We start from the raw sequence: 17609 nt of genomic DNA, 5'->3' as shown, positions 1-17609 counted from the left end.
TTTCAGGTAAGATGGATAAAACTTGATAAACCAAAATGACTGAGGTATCTGTCCTCCCCTCCCTCACTCAATAAAAAAAAATTGATCGCCATCGGAATAGATGTCAACCTGTCAAGTATTTTCCAATACAGGTACCTCTAGGATGTTTGAAAACCCTCCTCCATCTGTAGACCCGACCGAAATACAGAAGGCTATACCCTTCAAGCAATACTGCATCATGACAAGCAACAAATACACGTACATGTAGGTGTAGACTGCTGCAGAAATATGCACCTGCCTACCCTGCACAGTTTATTAAAGCGAGGAGAATTTGTATCGAAAGGAAAGCATAATACCAAGGACAAATTCTCTGTGATAACAAAAGAAAGAAATGAATTATAAATGAAAACTGCAACTCAGCTCTTTTCCCTCCCGGAAACAATATATAATCTTGATTTCTCTCTGAGAGATTCAATTCAACAGGTTCATACCTATCAGCCTTAGATTGGATATTCATAGGGAAAGGCCATTTTTCCAGAAGGGAAATTCTAGTATTACAGCACAAAAAGGGCAGAAAAATGAGGCAAATTCTAGGTGCATTGAGACCAGCCTATAGGGCATTCAAGGCCATCAAGTACTGCAGACTTGGATTAATAATAAACCCTGGATATATATTGAAGTCAGTGGTTTTCTGAGTATGTAAACTTCAATCTCACACTGCAAATGACAGACAAGCAGACTATTTTCATTATCATGAGTAGTTTAAAAAGTAGGTTTTCCAGTTCGAGATTTCGGTGTTTCAGACTATTGTCTGAGGTGAGAGGAGAGTCTTTCCAAATTCTTTCAATGACTGACTGTTCACAATTGTCTCCACAGCAATATCATTTTCCTTCCAAGGTCAACCTCTTCTCAAAATTTCTCAATAACCCCCTCAATCGTGAAGGAAAATGGAGAGAGTTCTCTGCAACCGTAAAATTACAAGACCTTTTATTCTCAGAGGGGCAGGGAAATCCCCTCCCCTTGGATGATAGCCTGAATGCAAGGAAAGTGACAGAGGGTACCCTGGGGCAACTAGTCCAACTGTTTATACAATTAATGAACGGAAATCAACGGATATAATCTGATGCACTAGATGCAAACTCATCTTGATGGATTAAAAGGATCTTGAGAAGCACTTGTCAAGATGATCGATCTAATCGCCCCAGGCAACTGCGTTAAATTTCATTTGTCCAGATACAAATATGGCTTTCTGCAGTGCAGTGCGGACTAAAGTTAAACTACATGTAGAAGCAGTACCCTTTTTCACAATTCCCCATGTACATACATGTATATGTATTGTTCTGTTTACAGATCACATGCACATCAAACTTCAAATAAAAAAGCCTATTATTGGTCAAGGACAGGTTCAGGGTGAATTAAGCTGTCAAAATGCACCATGGAAAAATAAACATTATCTTTAATAGCAAATTACAGTATTCTCAAACTCTGAGTGGATACAATGAATAATGGAAGTACATAATTATGTTTCTAACACCCTATGACACTTTTAACACTTTATTGTACTTTCATAGCACGAGAAGTCAAACACCCCTTTAGTCCCTACACCTGACACCTACATGTACACCTAACATCCGTTACAACTACAACGTAATGTACACAATAGCAAATGACACGGATAAAAGCAACATCAGGACACAGTGCACCCTGGAAAAAAATATGTTCATATCTTCAGGAGATTGCAGCGTTCTCAGGCTCCGAGAGGATTTAATGAAAGATGAGAAGTCTTAAATGGATTGAGTTGGGTAGGATTTGTTCTGTACCCGGAACGATAAATCACAGTATTACACTATCATCTTACATAAACTGTCAGTGCATGGCCGGCTTTACAGTACTCTCTCTCATTTTGCTTTTTGCTTGTCCATTATGGGTAAATGAAGATGAAGTTTGGATATTACAGGGTTCCCAGGTTTTCAAGAAAACAAAATTCCCTGATTTTTCCCTGATGAAATTTAAAAATTCCCTTATAACTATTTAAACCCATTCCCAGTTTTGCATGTTTTCTATGTTTTCTAAAAAAGTTGTCGCAGTGAATTACATGTATTTTCAGTAATATAAACAATAATGTAAAACTAATTAGTACCCCACAACCAGTCATTCAATGGATGTTGTTTTGATATGCAACAAAATATAACAGAGTCTGACTGATTACCGTGCTTTCGACTTTTGGGCTTATCAAAAGTCCCTGATTTTTCCCTGATTTGAGGTATTTTTAAAAATCAAATTCCCTGATTTTTCCCTATAAACTGGAATAAAGTAAAATAATTTTCCCTGATTTCCCTGATGGGCTGGCAACCCTGATGTATGTGTACAAAAGATGCCAATAAGAAAGAGAATTGGTCTAAAATAATAGCTTTGATATCAAAATGTGAACATTGATATCTTGGATAATAATATTGTTTAATAACTTTCTTTTAATTTTATTTTCATATGAAATCAATCTTGAAAAGGACGAAATATTTTATGCAGCTGTCTTCAATTAGATGTACATGTACATGTACATGCATAAATATGATAATTCTAGTTATAAGAACATCTATAAAAAGGAAAACCTGGGAAGGAGACTAAATGTGATTAAATACAATTGCAAATCATAATTTCTATTCAATCCATAGAATTTATATAAAATCATACTTTCTTTGCACTATTGCAAGGATGCATTTACAATGAAAACAAATATTTGTCACTAATAGTAATAATCATTACAAACTATATTCTTATTTCATTGTATCCTATGAAACTAAAAAGTACTTGTTCCCTGAATAATTATGCCTAAAAAACTCAAACCCAGTTTTCAAAGTTCATCAGTGTTGATCCAAATTTTCAGCAGTTCTCAGTATAAAATTGACATGTATGATTTCCTGGACTGATAAAGCCTTTAATACCTTGGCCCAATTTAAACCAAATTCATCAAAGTTGAGTGAATTTCTGCAAAGAAATCCATGCATTAATGAATAAATTGGTCTAGTTTTCCAAGAGGAAAGTGGTTTACATGTACCTGTAATTATTAAAAGAGAGTAATAATTCATGAACAGAAATCTCAACTGATAAAGTATAGCAATGTTGCATCTTTAAGGATAGCACAAAGATACTGAGCTACAGTACTGGTATATACAGATGAGAATACAGACACATCATTTTTTAATTAAAATTATATGACACCTAGATAGATCCTTGTCATTTGATTGTTTTTTTGACTTCGATCATTCAGCCCATTTACAATGACGTCACTGCCCACCGTGCAATTTTTGGTCCATTCATTGTGCAAGTTTGGATCTATACGATTTTGTCCATTGCACACGCACACCAAGAAAGCAAGGATTATGAATCAATTCAGAAATAAAGACGGTTAAATACTTTCATCAATAAGTTTAAGATAACAAAGAAAAGATAACAAAGATATGATCATGTAGGAGTTGAGCAGTTGCAATAAATGAAGAAGATGCAATATGGGAAAAGTGTACATGTGTGTATTCAACTGTGAATAAATTTGCCTTTCTCTCCGAATTGACCACTATACTTTGTTTCAATACCTCAATCCCTCAGACTTTGATCACAAAATCTTTAACAAATCACAATTTTGGGACAGATCTAGCACAATAGATAAGAAAGTACAACTGATTTAACCTTTTCAAAGAAAAAGCTGGAGGGGATCATTTATTCCCTTATGACATGTCATCTACTTTCCTTGGCTATTCTGGCATTTGGGCTTAACCAGCATTTAACAGGAAAGTGCATTCTGTCTCGTCTAAGATGCGCACACATCACAGTACAACTGAAATTCATTTGTCAGTGCAACTGAATACAGCTCTGGCTTAATATGCACAATTTCTCATCCCTACTTTCTCTACTTTGTTCATTTTGCTGCCAGATCAGCAGATATGTCTAAGGTTGGTTTTATAGTCGGGAGTTTATTGACAGTATTTTTTTTGTCAGGAGTCTAACAGTAGGCCTAACTTTAAAAAATATCATCATTGTTACAAGCATAACAGATATTAAAGAAGAGAGCGGTCGTTGTGAGCATTTCATGAAACGAACAGAGATTGTCACTGACAAATTTGCTTTCGGCCAATCAGACACAAGTATTTCAGTAGCTTGTAACATTTGTCAGTGATTTCATAGACAAATTTCTTCATGAAATGCTACCCTGGAAGTTTTTAATGACTGAAACATAAAATGGCAGAGAGAGGGAGGAAGAGGATAACGAGAGTGGTTGTGATGTGAAATGGATACTTTACTGCGGAAACATGAGATTTATCAACCTTGTGGTTAGGCACTTGTGCTCTGAGAAAAAAAAATCACAAAATTGGCAATATCAATCAGTCTGATTAGTGTTATCATTATGTTCTTGAAGGCCCATTAATTTTCTGATGGTAATAACATGGGAGAATTACTCCCAACTAAAAGCCAATTATACTTGCTGATTGTCCCAGTAATGAGCTTTCCATGGGAGGAAATGTGAAATTTTCTTTATCATTATTATCTATATTGGATATCCATGGAGTCTGCATTTTTTAATGTTCTCTTTCAGTTTGTTTGTTCTGTTTTTCATATTCTTTTTTAAAGAAAGGTGATTTATGTTTTTGATTTATAGTGCATATAAATAAGGTGTATACTCAGCATTATTTTTCACAAAAACACCAATTCATGTAATCATGGCTTGCATTTATTTAGAAAAGTGACAACTCTCAGGGCATTTTATTTTACAGAGGCAAAATGATGTTATTAAATTTTCGCAAGGCAACTGCTGCCCCCCCCAAAAAAAAAATGCTTGTTCTATAAAACCTAAAGTACTTTGAAAATGATAATATACACTAGTATTTATTCAACTTTGAGTGAAATAGCAAGAAGTAAAGGCAAATGCATTTATGCAGATGTTATCATTTAGCAATGTTAGGATTCATTGTAGTGCTTTTGCCTTCTCAAGTATAATGTACAACTTTTTTTATGAAAAGAATCTAAAGACAGTGTGATACTCACATATGTTGTTGTCCATAACTTTGCTTCACCATCGAATGATACAAAGACAAGATTGTCAGGCACTCCTTTCCTTGCTAAAATCCTCTGAAGTATCAAATTGGAACCTATTTCATAATAAAAGCAAATAAAGGAGTGAAAAAAAATACAGATTGGATGAATAATTAATCTACATGTACATTTACACAGTACATGTTTGCATGTGTAAAATGCAATCTGAAAAAAATATGTCACTGGAACTAATGTACAAATATATGTACATGTACCTATAAACATTTAGAGAGAAAAAAAGGTCATTGTTTACAAAAAAAAACTGCAACTGATCGCAATATTCCAAATGATAATTCAAGCTAGAATCTTTCACAGTGCTTGTAAATTCAACTCTCTACATCAAAGCCTGGGGAAGAAAAAATAATTACAGAAACTGCAGAATTTAATAGCCTGTAGTATTTAATGCACAATTAGAAAATCAAATTTGTTTTGAATATATTGTTACCGAGGGGATAGATATTCATGGCGGTAATTCCAGTTATAATTAGATTGTAGAAGTGTTATTTTCAGCATAGAGAATTTTTAACAAAACCATACTCCTCATTCTTTCTAGTCTCCTTCTCTCCTCCCCTCCTTCTTTTCTCCTTTTTTCTTCTCCTCTACTCCTCTTTCTTTTTATTATTTCATCATACAGAAGGTTGATATCACTATTAAATATAAACTAACACACAAAGTTTGTGAGTACAACTATCATTTCTTCTTTCATATCTTCTGAAGATATTGCTGCTTTTCTCACCCCCATACTGTAAAATCCATAATTTCTTCTAACAATTTTTTTTTTCAAAGAGAAAACATGAAAAGGGCTTTGCAGGCATTACAGAAACATATGAAATCTCTTCATTTCAATCCATAGGAAGCTCAACTCTATTTTAAATGTTCTGGCGCTGCTGTATTAGTGCTCAAATCCAGACTAACAAGCAAATTAGGTAATTGCGTAGAACGCTGTGTAAATAGATCTAGCAGCTATGGTAATGGATGCAGAGGCTCCTCTTGACTACATGTAATTCATATAAAAATCATTTGCCCATATTGTCTACAAAAGAAATGTATACATGTGTATGCTTGTTTGAGACCAAGTATGGGGGGGGGGGTCGGGACACTCATAACAAAGTCAAGCATGACCTTTTCAATACAAATGACTAGAATGTCTGAAATGTCCGGAAAAAATCAAGGATTTTTGTAGGATATTGAACAATAATTCTTCTTATAGTGTCTTTTTTTGTAACAAACTTTATGGTAAACTTTTTATATCAACGATGTGCATCAAAGTATAATCACAAGTATGATTTTAATTTTAGCCAATACACAGGAATAATAAATACTAATAAAGAATTAAGAAACTTGCTGGATTTTTTCACATTCCAGTTGTTCATGAAGACGTGTGTACACTTTACAACGGCTTGAAAAAATAATTTGACAACACTGAATTGCTCTGGCAACATTCTCCTCGAAGTCAAACTTAAAAAGTGACTAGAAACTCTAATCCTAACTCTTCTATGAACAAAAACCTATATTACATCTCTCATCCTACACTGTATGTACTGTATGTTTCCAAGAAATTTGTCACTCCCATACATGTTTGAGTAATTTTGAAGATACCTCTCAATTACTCAAGTTAAAGTTTTTAAAAATTATTGCTCAGCCAGAGCAAAAACATAATGGCCCCGGCACCACCTTCTGAGCAGAGGCATAAATATATTTTATAACATGTGACATATCTCCATTTCGGAATTTTAAAAGAGAAATAGACATAGAGAAACAATCAATTTGCTCATGAAGTTTGACAGGTGATTTATTCTCAGGATCATAAATGCCATATCTGTTTCTAACTTGATTTAACTTTAACATCGACATGACCAAGAAATCAATTTGCTCATCATATCAGACAGGTTCTTTATCAAGATATCATAAAGCCTTTACTCATTTCTAAACTTAATTTAACTTGTATCTGACCATATTTATCCCATACATTGAACCAAAAGAACTACCAGTACTTCTGAAGAAAAAAAGACAATACTTACTGTTAAGGAAATAAAATCAAATTTATCACAAACTCAAAGTTAAAATGACAGAAAAAAAAACTGATCCCTCTGAATGTCAAGTGTTAGAGTAAAACAAGAGCAAAATCATCCTAGTCGTTCTGGGAGAAGGTTGCATTATTTTATAACTTTCTCTCTCTCTCTCTCTTGCTCTGTTTGCATAAAGACTTATCTGATAGCTGATATATCCCCAGAAATGAAAAACTGAGTACAACCAAAAGAAAATTAATATTGCAATCAAGGTATGTAGATCTTTGTAAATGTCAGGGATCAAAATCAACTGAATCTCAGCATGATAAGAATAAAGTGATATTCCTCTTGTCATTTTTTTGTTCATACAACATCACTTAAAAATTGAATCTAAAATTCAGCTTCATCACAACTCTACGGTAATGTAGCAGAGATTCTTAACAGGATCAGATGTGAATTATGGTTGTTTATATTTCAACTATCTGAATAGTCAATTCTCTATTTCTAATGATTCTTTATCTTTAGAAGTTAGATATTATAATCAGGGCATTTTATGTTCATTTCCAATATTTTGATTTTATATAACTTGCATGATTCAAGTGGCATCAAGTGGTGTTTTATGTTAACCAATCTGTCCATGAGACAGTTTCTTGGATGGTTTCTCTTTTAATATAATGACAGTCTCCTAAAGGGAATCTCAGCATAAAGAGATCAATATTGTCAAAGATGGAGAGTTTTCTTTCTGCCTTAATACAATTTTACAAATAAAAATGTAGTCTATACAAGCAAGATAAAATCACGGCTGGTAGCCCATATTCAGCTGCAACTATAATTGTGGTTGCTGGTCTTCCATTGGGCCAGTGCAATGTAAGACAATTAAAGTCATAAACTATTACAAGTATTAAGGAGTAATTGAGGTTTGCTATGCAGCATGGTAAAGGGGTCCACTATACTAGAAAGGTGACCTTGGCAAATTAATATTATCAAAGCACATTGCAATCCTGAATTATTCAGAAAAAATATATGTCATGTGCAACACAGACCAAGTGTTTTGATAAAGAATATTACAACAAATGCAAATCTATGACTGAATTTTGTATTTATATTCAGACAACAATGTGCAGAGAAAGAGAAAAGGAGAGAGATAGAGACAGAACAGACAGAAATGAATTACCTTCTGAAATGAAGCCTTTTAACCTGTCTTCACTGAAAGTTTCTGCCGTTCTTTGCATATCCTGTATAAATCAAACCAAAAAAGAAAAAAAAACGTGAAAGTTACATTTGTTATAAAAGAAAAAAAAACATTTGTGGAAGGAAGAGATTGTCTTTATTTGATATTTTCCCGTTTTTTGTTTCGATCTGTTATTTCATGCTGTCAAAGTCAATTGGAGTTTCATGCTCTTTTTGAAACAGTTGGTTCAAGCTTATTGCTTCAGCTCAAATGGCTTTTTACAGTGAAATGTCACAATGATATCTTCATGAATTTTTAAACTTGCATCCACTATCTTGCCTATTGGTCCTAAAAACCCATGGGGGGGTTCAGACAGTGATGTAGGATTGTTTTCCAGTGCGCTGTTCTTTATAATTCACTCTGTCTCTCTTTCTATTCCCTTTTCTATCTAACATGTAGTCCATTTGACCCTCACTTTCAATTTCCCACTCTCCATCATCCTCCCTCTTTTGCCATTTATCCATCTCCTTCTTTCTCCCTATCCACTTTCCTCTTTCCATTTTTTCTTTCTTACTTTTCATTTTCAAACTAATATCAATAGCTGCTTGTATCTCTTTCTCTTGCCTCATAGAAGTTACAAATGATTCTATCTTCCCGACTCTTAATTTCTTTAAAGCTTTGTGCTCTATCCGTCTTGATAGAAGGTTGTCTCAGCAGGTAAGTGTGCCTGTTGAACCAAGACAGTGGGTTGGAGACCTTTCGAAGGTGATGACTGAAATCTGCTGCACATGTGAACATACCCATCCACTCTTGTAAACAAAGGCTTTCAAGCTCAAGTGGAAAAACTCCATACAGGAAATTACTGTACAACTACTCTTTTTTTTCATTTCCAAGACACAGTACACCGTTGAGTTGAGCTGCCCAGTTTGTTCAAGCAGGTACATGTATGTACATGTACTCCAAACTATTGTTCGCAAGCATAGCATACAGTACCTACACTGGAAAAAGGACATTATGATCCTCATGAAATCATGATTGAAATCTACTAGTATCTGTTTCATGTTTACCTGTTTATGCTAATTTTGACCATGACAAAATATTGTTAGAGCTCAACAGTGTTTTAAAACATTTGAAAAAATGTCAAGTACATGTACATTGTATATGAAGCACCTCCAACACAACATATTATATTGTTGCTGGGCTGATAATCATAAAACATATTACCTTGTATCTCAAAATTTAGATATTTTGATGACAGCTCAAACTAAGCGAGATTTTAAGAGGTATACCATGGGTAGTAACCTTCTTTTGCCTTGAAAGAGGCCTTCAAAGGTATCGGGAGACTGTTTTCAGACAATATGAGACTGCCACCATTGCTATATTTTTAAAGTACTGCCTTAAAGCAGCCCTCCAAATTCTAAAATTTTAAGATACAAGGTTATATCAGCCCTGCCACGATACGTACTTCAAATTGTTTAATCCATCTGTAGAACAATGCACATGCTCACACCCAATAAATAGTTTTATTTTTCACCACTACATCACATCTAATTGACATATTGTCCCATTTCTACATTAGATGTACATCCAAATTGTTTGGGTTTCTTTCTTTTTCTTCTTTCTTTTGTTTTGTTTTAGGCAGCATACATGGTGGCTCAGTGGTAGAGCGTCCTCCTCATGAACGGGAGGTCGTGGGTTCGATCCCCGGCCGAGTCATACCAAAGACTTCTAAAAAATGGGACCTCCTGCCTTCTTGCTTGGCGCTCAGCATTTAGATTGGAGAAGGGTAATAATGACATATTATGTGCAGGGCCCGCTGGAAGAACAGTCTTATGATTGAAGTGGCTACCCTGGGTAAATAAAACTTTATCATTATTATATATTATTACGGCTTGCACCAAGTCTGAATGGGTCTTTCAATCTACCACATTTGAAATAGATTCCCTTGTACGCTGATGTACACAATGTGCAAATGTGGTGGTGGTGGATGAAAGAACTGTCATCGATACCAGCGGGTCCCTCATCCATTTCCTCAATATGGCACATGATCTAGAGAATGATATGTTCATACAGTAGGCCTCCCTATCATCTGAGTAGGTCAAGGGCTACAAAAAACAGGTTCTCTTGGCACTTTTTGATGGATTGGAAATGCATCATCTACTTGTAATACCCACATATGGTATAATGTATGTGCATGGATGTACGTATTTCTTGACTTTGGCAAATAAGATTTTGAGAAATTTATGAAAGCATAAAACCCTGCATAATGCTGAAATTGCTATACATGTACATGTATATCAGCTGTAGCAGAAATGAATCACACTAGATAGACAAAGTCAGGGGGGATTGTATAGGGTAAGAGAAAATATATTGATAAAAGAATAAAAACAATTATTATCATAAGTGCACAATTGTCTGATTGAAGAATAAAATCTAAAACCCACCACCTAAAACGTAAACATCGGAATAGGGTACCTCTCTGTGATCTTTAACTACCCTATTCCTAGCAACTTGCAGCGCTAATGTGAAGCTGCCCGATTTCAACAACTTGAACTGCTCATGTCAAGCTCTCTGTTTTGTAATTAATACCTTTTATATGTTTGCATGTTTTCCTTTCCTTCAATGAAATAATTATATAAATGTTTTCAGTTTGAATCATATTATACAGGGCAATACTCTTGGTTCCATGAATATTTTTCAATCAACATTCATTTCACACGATCATGTAAAAATGACGTTTATTTTTACACCAATACTGTTCTAAGGGGTGTGTGAACAGGCCTGCTTTGAAGAGAATCCTCTGGAAAGAAAGATTCCATTTGGAAAGAGTAGTTCTAGTGGTCTCTGGTGAATCCTAATCTCATGCTATCACTGTCAAATGTGGAAATTGAAGAGATTATGGAAAAATAGCCACTTTTCCCACACTGAGATTTACTGATAAAGCATTCCCTAATACCACAGACAATCTGTTAGCAGTGCTAAAGTTTTCCTATGGAGCTCAAACAATCCTTGTTATTTTGACAAAATTTGTTTCTTCTGCTCTGACTGATCCTGATAAATCTACATCTAGATGTAAACAAAAATGCCAATGTTTATACAGTGTATCTGTATTGATTTAAATTTCTTAATATGATTTTGACATACCTCCTATTGTTGATGCATATTTTTGATATTAGTTATGATTATGATGAAAATGGTCAATAGTTTTTATAATGATCCTTTTTTACAAAACACCCTTATTATACCCACATGCAGGCATTTCTCTCAATACATTGATTCCAGTTTTTTTTTCATATATATCTGTTTAACAACATCCAATAAAAGAGAAATGGTGTGAATTCACATGCCTCAAATTGTTGATGCATATTGGAAAAATTTGTTATGATAAAATGGTCAATGGTTTTGGGTTTGTTTTTTTGCAAAACACCAAAATATCTATATGTACATGCACACTGTAGACACTTCTTTCAATGCATTGATTCCTTATATCATCTTTTCTTTTTGTATAAATGTGCTTAATATGGAAAGCTGAACAGAAATAATTCATTTTAGGTAATCCCCTGGTACTGGTTGTTATTGATGTTGGTTAAAGTTTTCTAGAAAAATCCATATCAATGGATCAGATGCATAAAAAGTAGTGATTGCCGGATAGTAATAATAACAGCATATTTACCGAGGGTAGCCACTTCAGTTCCGAAAACTGTTATCCCAGCGGGCCCCGTTATTATTACCCCGGCTTTATAATAACAGCATATTTACCGAGGGTAGCCACTTCAGTTCCGAAAATTGTTATCCCAGCGGGCCCTGTTATTGTTACCCCGGCTTTAGCACGGCTACCTTGATCGGGCGTTCCAGCATTCAAGGAGTTTGTTCCTACTTGGTACCCATTTACCTCACCTGGGTCCAGTGCGGCACAATGTGGATAAATTTCTTGCCAAAGGAAATTACGCCATGGCTGGGATTCGAACCCACGACCTTCTGTTTCAAAGTCCGGAGACTAATCCACTCGGCCACAACACTAAACATGGCTTCAAGCACAATGAATTGCTAGCCAAGCAAAAGTTTACTGTATATCTTTAACAATTGCTTTATTTCATTTTGCTTTATATGCTTAACCCCATTTCTTGCCTTCAATAAGCAATTTCTAACGGTTTGAACAATAGCGACTTCATGCTGCGAACAAGACCCACAGTACAAAGCCTGGACTCTACTTCAGAGGTGTGGCTGTGCAAAATGCTGCTTCTCTCATGTAACACCTTTTTCTTTTAGTTATCAAACAAACTTGTTTCTCATTTAAAATTTATATAATTTGCATTCATTTTGCACTAATAGTGGGAAGAAAAAAAGGTTCATGTAGGCTACATACATGTACACCTTGGGGTTCTCTCTCAGGTGCATAAACCTGATTGACCGCAAACACCCTGATTTAATAGCAAACACCATTAATAAGCTGCTCTGGTGGAGCTTTGAAAAACCCAAGCAGATGCTTTAAAACACAAGCAAAATTTTTGCTATATGCATACACTTTTCAGAAATAGCTTTTTTTAATCACCAAGCAAATGCTTCTGGGCAGTTAGAATACTAGCAAAAGCTTTTGCTTGCTCATATTGATACATTCAGAATCAAGCAAAAGCCAAGTAAATGCCTAGAAAAGGAATTGCTACTTTTTATGCATCTGACCCATTATATGTTGCTGATAAACATGTACATGTAAAAATCAAATAACAGGAATATTTGGTCATTACAACTGATTTCATAGGCTATTACAATAAAATGGACAAATTTTCAAGCCACTCCTAAAACTACACACTTGTACATGCACATAGATATGGGGATTACTCATGAACAAAGTACATGGACACGTAGGACTCTGTACCAGACAAACACTGATGAAGGATAAGAAAGTTATGATCCAATAAAGTTTTAAACAAGATCTGATCCTGTAAAAAGAGATTACTCCCTTCTCGAACAGAGCCAGAGGGGAATTCATTCTCAGACAAAATATCGTACAAAGGCATCATTCCCTTTTATATATGTACATATATATCCAGTCAAGAGGACACGCTCAACATATTCTGTTTTAGTTTGCAGACATCTCACACAATTCACAAGACATTACAAGGCATATATATATGACAGAACAGATTTGAAACTGCTTCGTATGGAGCATTGCCCCCTCCCCCCATCCTAGTCTGCAGGCACAGACCCTTATTGAAACTTTGATCAACAAGTGGGTCTCCAAGCAAAGACTAGCACGTACAACACTTGCTGTTTCAATTGAGGATGAGAGGGCCTTCAGTACACAAGGCATTAATAGGCTGCTCATTTAGACCCTTGGCTAGAATGAAGGGTTTGCACATTTGACTATCCCACCCTGAGGGTTTAGATTTGAAGACTAACTTACCTGTCCTCGCGAAACAATCTTGTTGAGAATGTATTGACCATCTTTATAAATAATGTGTGTTTTCTTATCAAGCTGGACATCCTCTAACTGTATGGTGAAGAGAGAAAGAGGGAGTGGGAGGGGTGGGTAATAGAGGGAGAGAGACAGAGGGAGTAGAAGGAAAAAGGAGAGCAAGAAAGAAGGGAGGAGAAGTAAAAGGCATACAAAGCAAACAAAAGAGAGGTACAAAGGCAGATAACAATAGATTGGGAAAACAAAGTATAGACAGGAAGAGAGTGAGAAAAAAAAATAAGTAAACAAATAATTCATATTACTGTACAGTAGGAATAGAATTAATGCTTGGTATTAAACAAAATGCACGAAATCACTACATACTACATTCAGATACAGCCTATAATTAATCAAATTATAAAAAAATAGCAAAGAAGAAGAGATCACTTGGGTAATTTCCTGCTTTAGATTTAGTTTCTTTGTTGCTCATTTTTTTTCCAAGAAACTCTTTCATTTTACATGACATAATATGAAATGAGAGGTTTTAGGCAAGGCTCCACATTAACTTTTTTTGGTGGTGGCCCGTTCAGGCCACCAAAACCTTCAAATAATTTTTTTTGGTGGCCCATTAGTAAAGTTTGGTGGCCCGAAAAATATAAAGAAAAACATTAATTAAAAATGAATAAAACAAACTGAAATATTCTGCAGTCACTACCACGTACCACTATTCTTTGTACATCTTGGATGTAAATCGTGCTTGCTGTTATTTTACTTTGCTTATTTTGTGGTAATATATAAATTGTTCTATCATTGTGAATATGAAATGATTGAAAGAGAATAAAAGAATTGTATTGTTCCCAGGTTGTGTGGACTTCTAATCTCCGTATAGACACACACTCATAATGGTAAAGTAAATAAATAGTGCATATAGCAAACTCAGATTGATTTACGAAACAAAGATTTTTCCTTTCTTTTTAATCGTAAAATCTAGATTATGCAAGCCCCAAATCCAGTTTATTTTCTCTTTTCCAGCATATTATAGCAGGAGAAAATCACAGAAAGTATGCTGCAGAATGAGAACAATGTATAAAAGGGAGATAAACAAAAATAATTTTTATGTAGTATATTGAAACAAAAAATTGTAAAAATGAATAAGTGAAATAAGACAAATAAAAAAAATGAAAAATGAATAAGACAAAATTATCAGAAAAAATGGGGAAAATTATTATTATTATTCAGTAGAAACATGTTCTTTAATCAGGCATATTCAATGGGAAGGGGTATAAATGGTTTAATCACTGTAAAAAAAATTACAGAAAAAAAAAGAAAACGGCAAGTTATCGATCTGGAAAAAACAGTGAGAAAATTCCTTCCCTATATTTGACAAAATGATAGAAAAAAATTCACATTTCATATCAATAAAATGCCTTCCCAAAGTATTTACTTCCTTAAGAGTGGTTTAAGAAATCATTTATTAACAAGAAATAAAGAAGCTGTCTATTCAAGACAGCTTCGAAAATTTAAACCAAATATCAACATACATACAAATGCACATGTGGGACTGTGATGCACTCACCTATGTGTTTTATGTGTATTAATGCATTTGGAAATCGGTCTTTTTGAGTCAAAAGAGAGGTCATAATTCCTCCTTTTAATGCTTGCAGATTATCAGGTTTCAGTAATATGGACTGTAGAAGGGCATTTCATTGGTGTAAAATGTGACTTTGACGTAGATTTTCAAAGTTCTGGGGAAGATTTCTTAGCAGTAACATCTCGCATCGCAGCTCCCTGAGTCTCAATAGTCTGCTAGCGCACAGCCAGCTGCAGTGATTTCACGCATGCAAAGCTCAGCAAGACAGCCGGCACGGCCGGCTGAATAATAGTTACTGTGTGCTAGCGGTAGGCCTACATACTGTCATGACTGTGCAATCTTTGTGTGTGTGTATTTGTGTGTAGATTAACAAAAAAGGCGCATGACGAATTGACTTGAAATTTGAACTGTAGAAAGTTGATAAATGCATGCAAAATAGGGAAAAAAATTGCGCTACTTTGAAAATTATTGGTTGCCCGATTCGGGCCACCAAAACTTAACATTTTTTCAATAATGGTTGCCCGAAATGAATTTTTGGTGGCCCCGGGCCACCGGGCCACTGCTAATGTCGAGCCTTGTTTTAGGGCTTTTCTGGCAACTGTATTTTAATATCTACTAAAGATCACAGGGACACAACTACATGTACATGTATAAAAATCACTTATTATGTATGCACAATTGGTAGATTAAAACAGATTATTAAACATGAACTGTGCATAAAAAAATGGCAATTACTATTATGTAAAATATCAAAATGCTTGAATTTTTTTTATCTATTCATGTACTGACTTGACTGCCCATGAACATATAAAATCATAATTATTGTGAATTATTTGATCAACGCATACATGTATTTGATATGGACATCAAATTTATCAATAAAACTCATGATAGAGAAGAAGAAAGAAAGAAATTATAAAGAATCTCACCTCTACATATTCATGGTGATTTTCATCTAAAGTCTGTAGGTTCTTGGAAACATATGCTGGAATAAAAAAAGATTATTAATATTATCAATAATGTCAATTGAAATTTAAAGGACAAGTACACCCCAACAAAAACTTGATTTGAATAAAAAGAGAAAAATTCAACAAGCATAACACTGAAAATTTCATCAAAATCTGATTTAAAATGCCATTATAATAATTGCATTTTAAAGTTTTGCTTCATTTCACAAAACAAATATGCACATCTCGGTCAGTATGCAAATGAGGAACTGAGGACATCGCTCACTCACTATTCTTTTGTATTTTATTATATGGTCAATTCCATTGTGACTTATGGGACATTTGATACTTTTTTCCATATAACTGAAGTGCATATCTGGAAAAGTAGCTGTACAAATAAGGTTTTCCTGTATTTAACTGAAAGAAGAATGCTGATACTTACTATACACAAAAATGTAAGCTTTTAGCTTGGTTGTATAGGGTGCTATATCTTCATAAATGCAATTGTGACTTATGGGACATCGATGGACCACACAAATTGAGCTCTTTTGTTTAAGTTGCCATATCTATCTCAATTTTATTACAAAGTTTTTAAATTTGGGTATGAAGATTGACCAGTAATAGGGCTCACTAACAGTACTTGAATTGGACTTGATTCATTTAATTTGTTTCAGTAGTTGAGTGCAATTGTGTGTGACTTATGGGACAAGTGAATGTGACTGATGGGACGCTATCTAATTTCACACAATTTACACTTCACCATTAATGATTTTTTAAGTCAAACTTAATTTCAGCATTAAGAAATATTCCCTAAAAATGACAACTATAATATTCATGACATTTGGTCAGAAATAAATTCAACAATAGGCAGAAACATAATTTTCATGCACTTAACATATACATACAGTATGTATAAAGGGGACATCGACCATCTTATTGAACTGTAGTCATTCAGAATTTACATTTTTCACCTATTCTTTTGAAAGTCAAACTTAATTTCAGCATGAAGAAATATTCCCTATTAAGATAACACCTTTTACTAGCCATTGTGTCAAAATTATATTCAACAATAGGCTGAAACATCTTTTCATACACTTAACATATTAAAGGGAACATCAGCCAACTTTAAAACTACATAACTAGTCAACGGGCATGAAGAACTGTAATCATTCAGAACTTACATTTCACCTACATGTAAATGACTTTTTAAAGTCAAACTTAATTTCAGCATGAGGAAATATTCCCTATTAAGATGACACCTTTTACTAGCCATTTTGTCAGAATTAAATTCAACAATAGGCAGAAACATCTTTTCATACACTTAACTTATATAAAGGGAACATCAACCAACTTTAAAACTACGTAACTAGTCAACGGGCATGAAGAACTGTAATCATTCAGAATTTACATTTCACCTACATGTAAATGACTT

General features: G+C 34.4%; 1 protein-coding gene across 1 annotated transcript in view; it reads right to left on the bottom strand.

The window, feature by feature from the left end:
* LOC121426192 (ciliogenesis-associated TTC17-interacting protein-like) overlaps nucleotides 1-17609 on the bottom strand; it is a 60583-nt gene that overhangs the window by 11282 nt on the left and 31692 nt on the right. Inside the window, exons 4-7 of the mRNA XM_041622396.1 lie at nucleotides 16160-16215; nucleotides 13649-13735; nucleotides 8248-8308; nucleotides 5017-5120 (exon numbers count right to left, since the gene is read on the bottom strand). Coding sequence (XP_041478330.1) covers nucleotides 5017-5120; nucleotides 8248-8308; nucleotides 13649-13735; nucleotides 16160-16215 — 308 coding nt within the window. The remainder of the gene's footprint in view (nucleotides 1-5016; nucleotides 5121-8247; nucleotides 8309-13648; nucleotides 13736-16159; nucleotides 16216-17609) is intronic.

The sequence above is a fragment of the Lytechinus variegatus genome, chromosome 13, assembly GCF_018143015.1.
Source record: "Lytechinus variegatus isolate NC3 chromosome 13, Lvar_3.0, whole genome shotgun sequence".
Taxonomy (NCBI): domain Eukaryota; kingdom Metazoa; phylum Echinodermata; class Echinoidea; order Temnopleuroida; family Toxopneustidae; genus Lytechinus; species Lytechinus variegatus.
The sequence above is the reverse complement of the archived record's forward strand: the minus strand, read 5'-3'. Positions and strand labels throughout refer to the sequence as shown.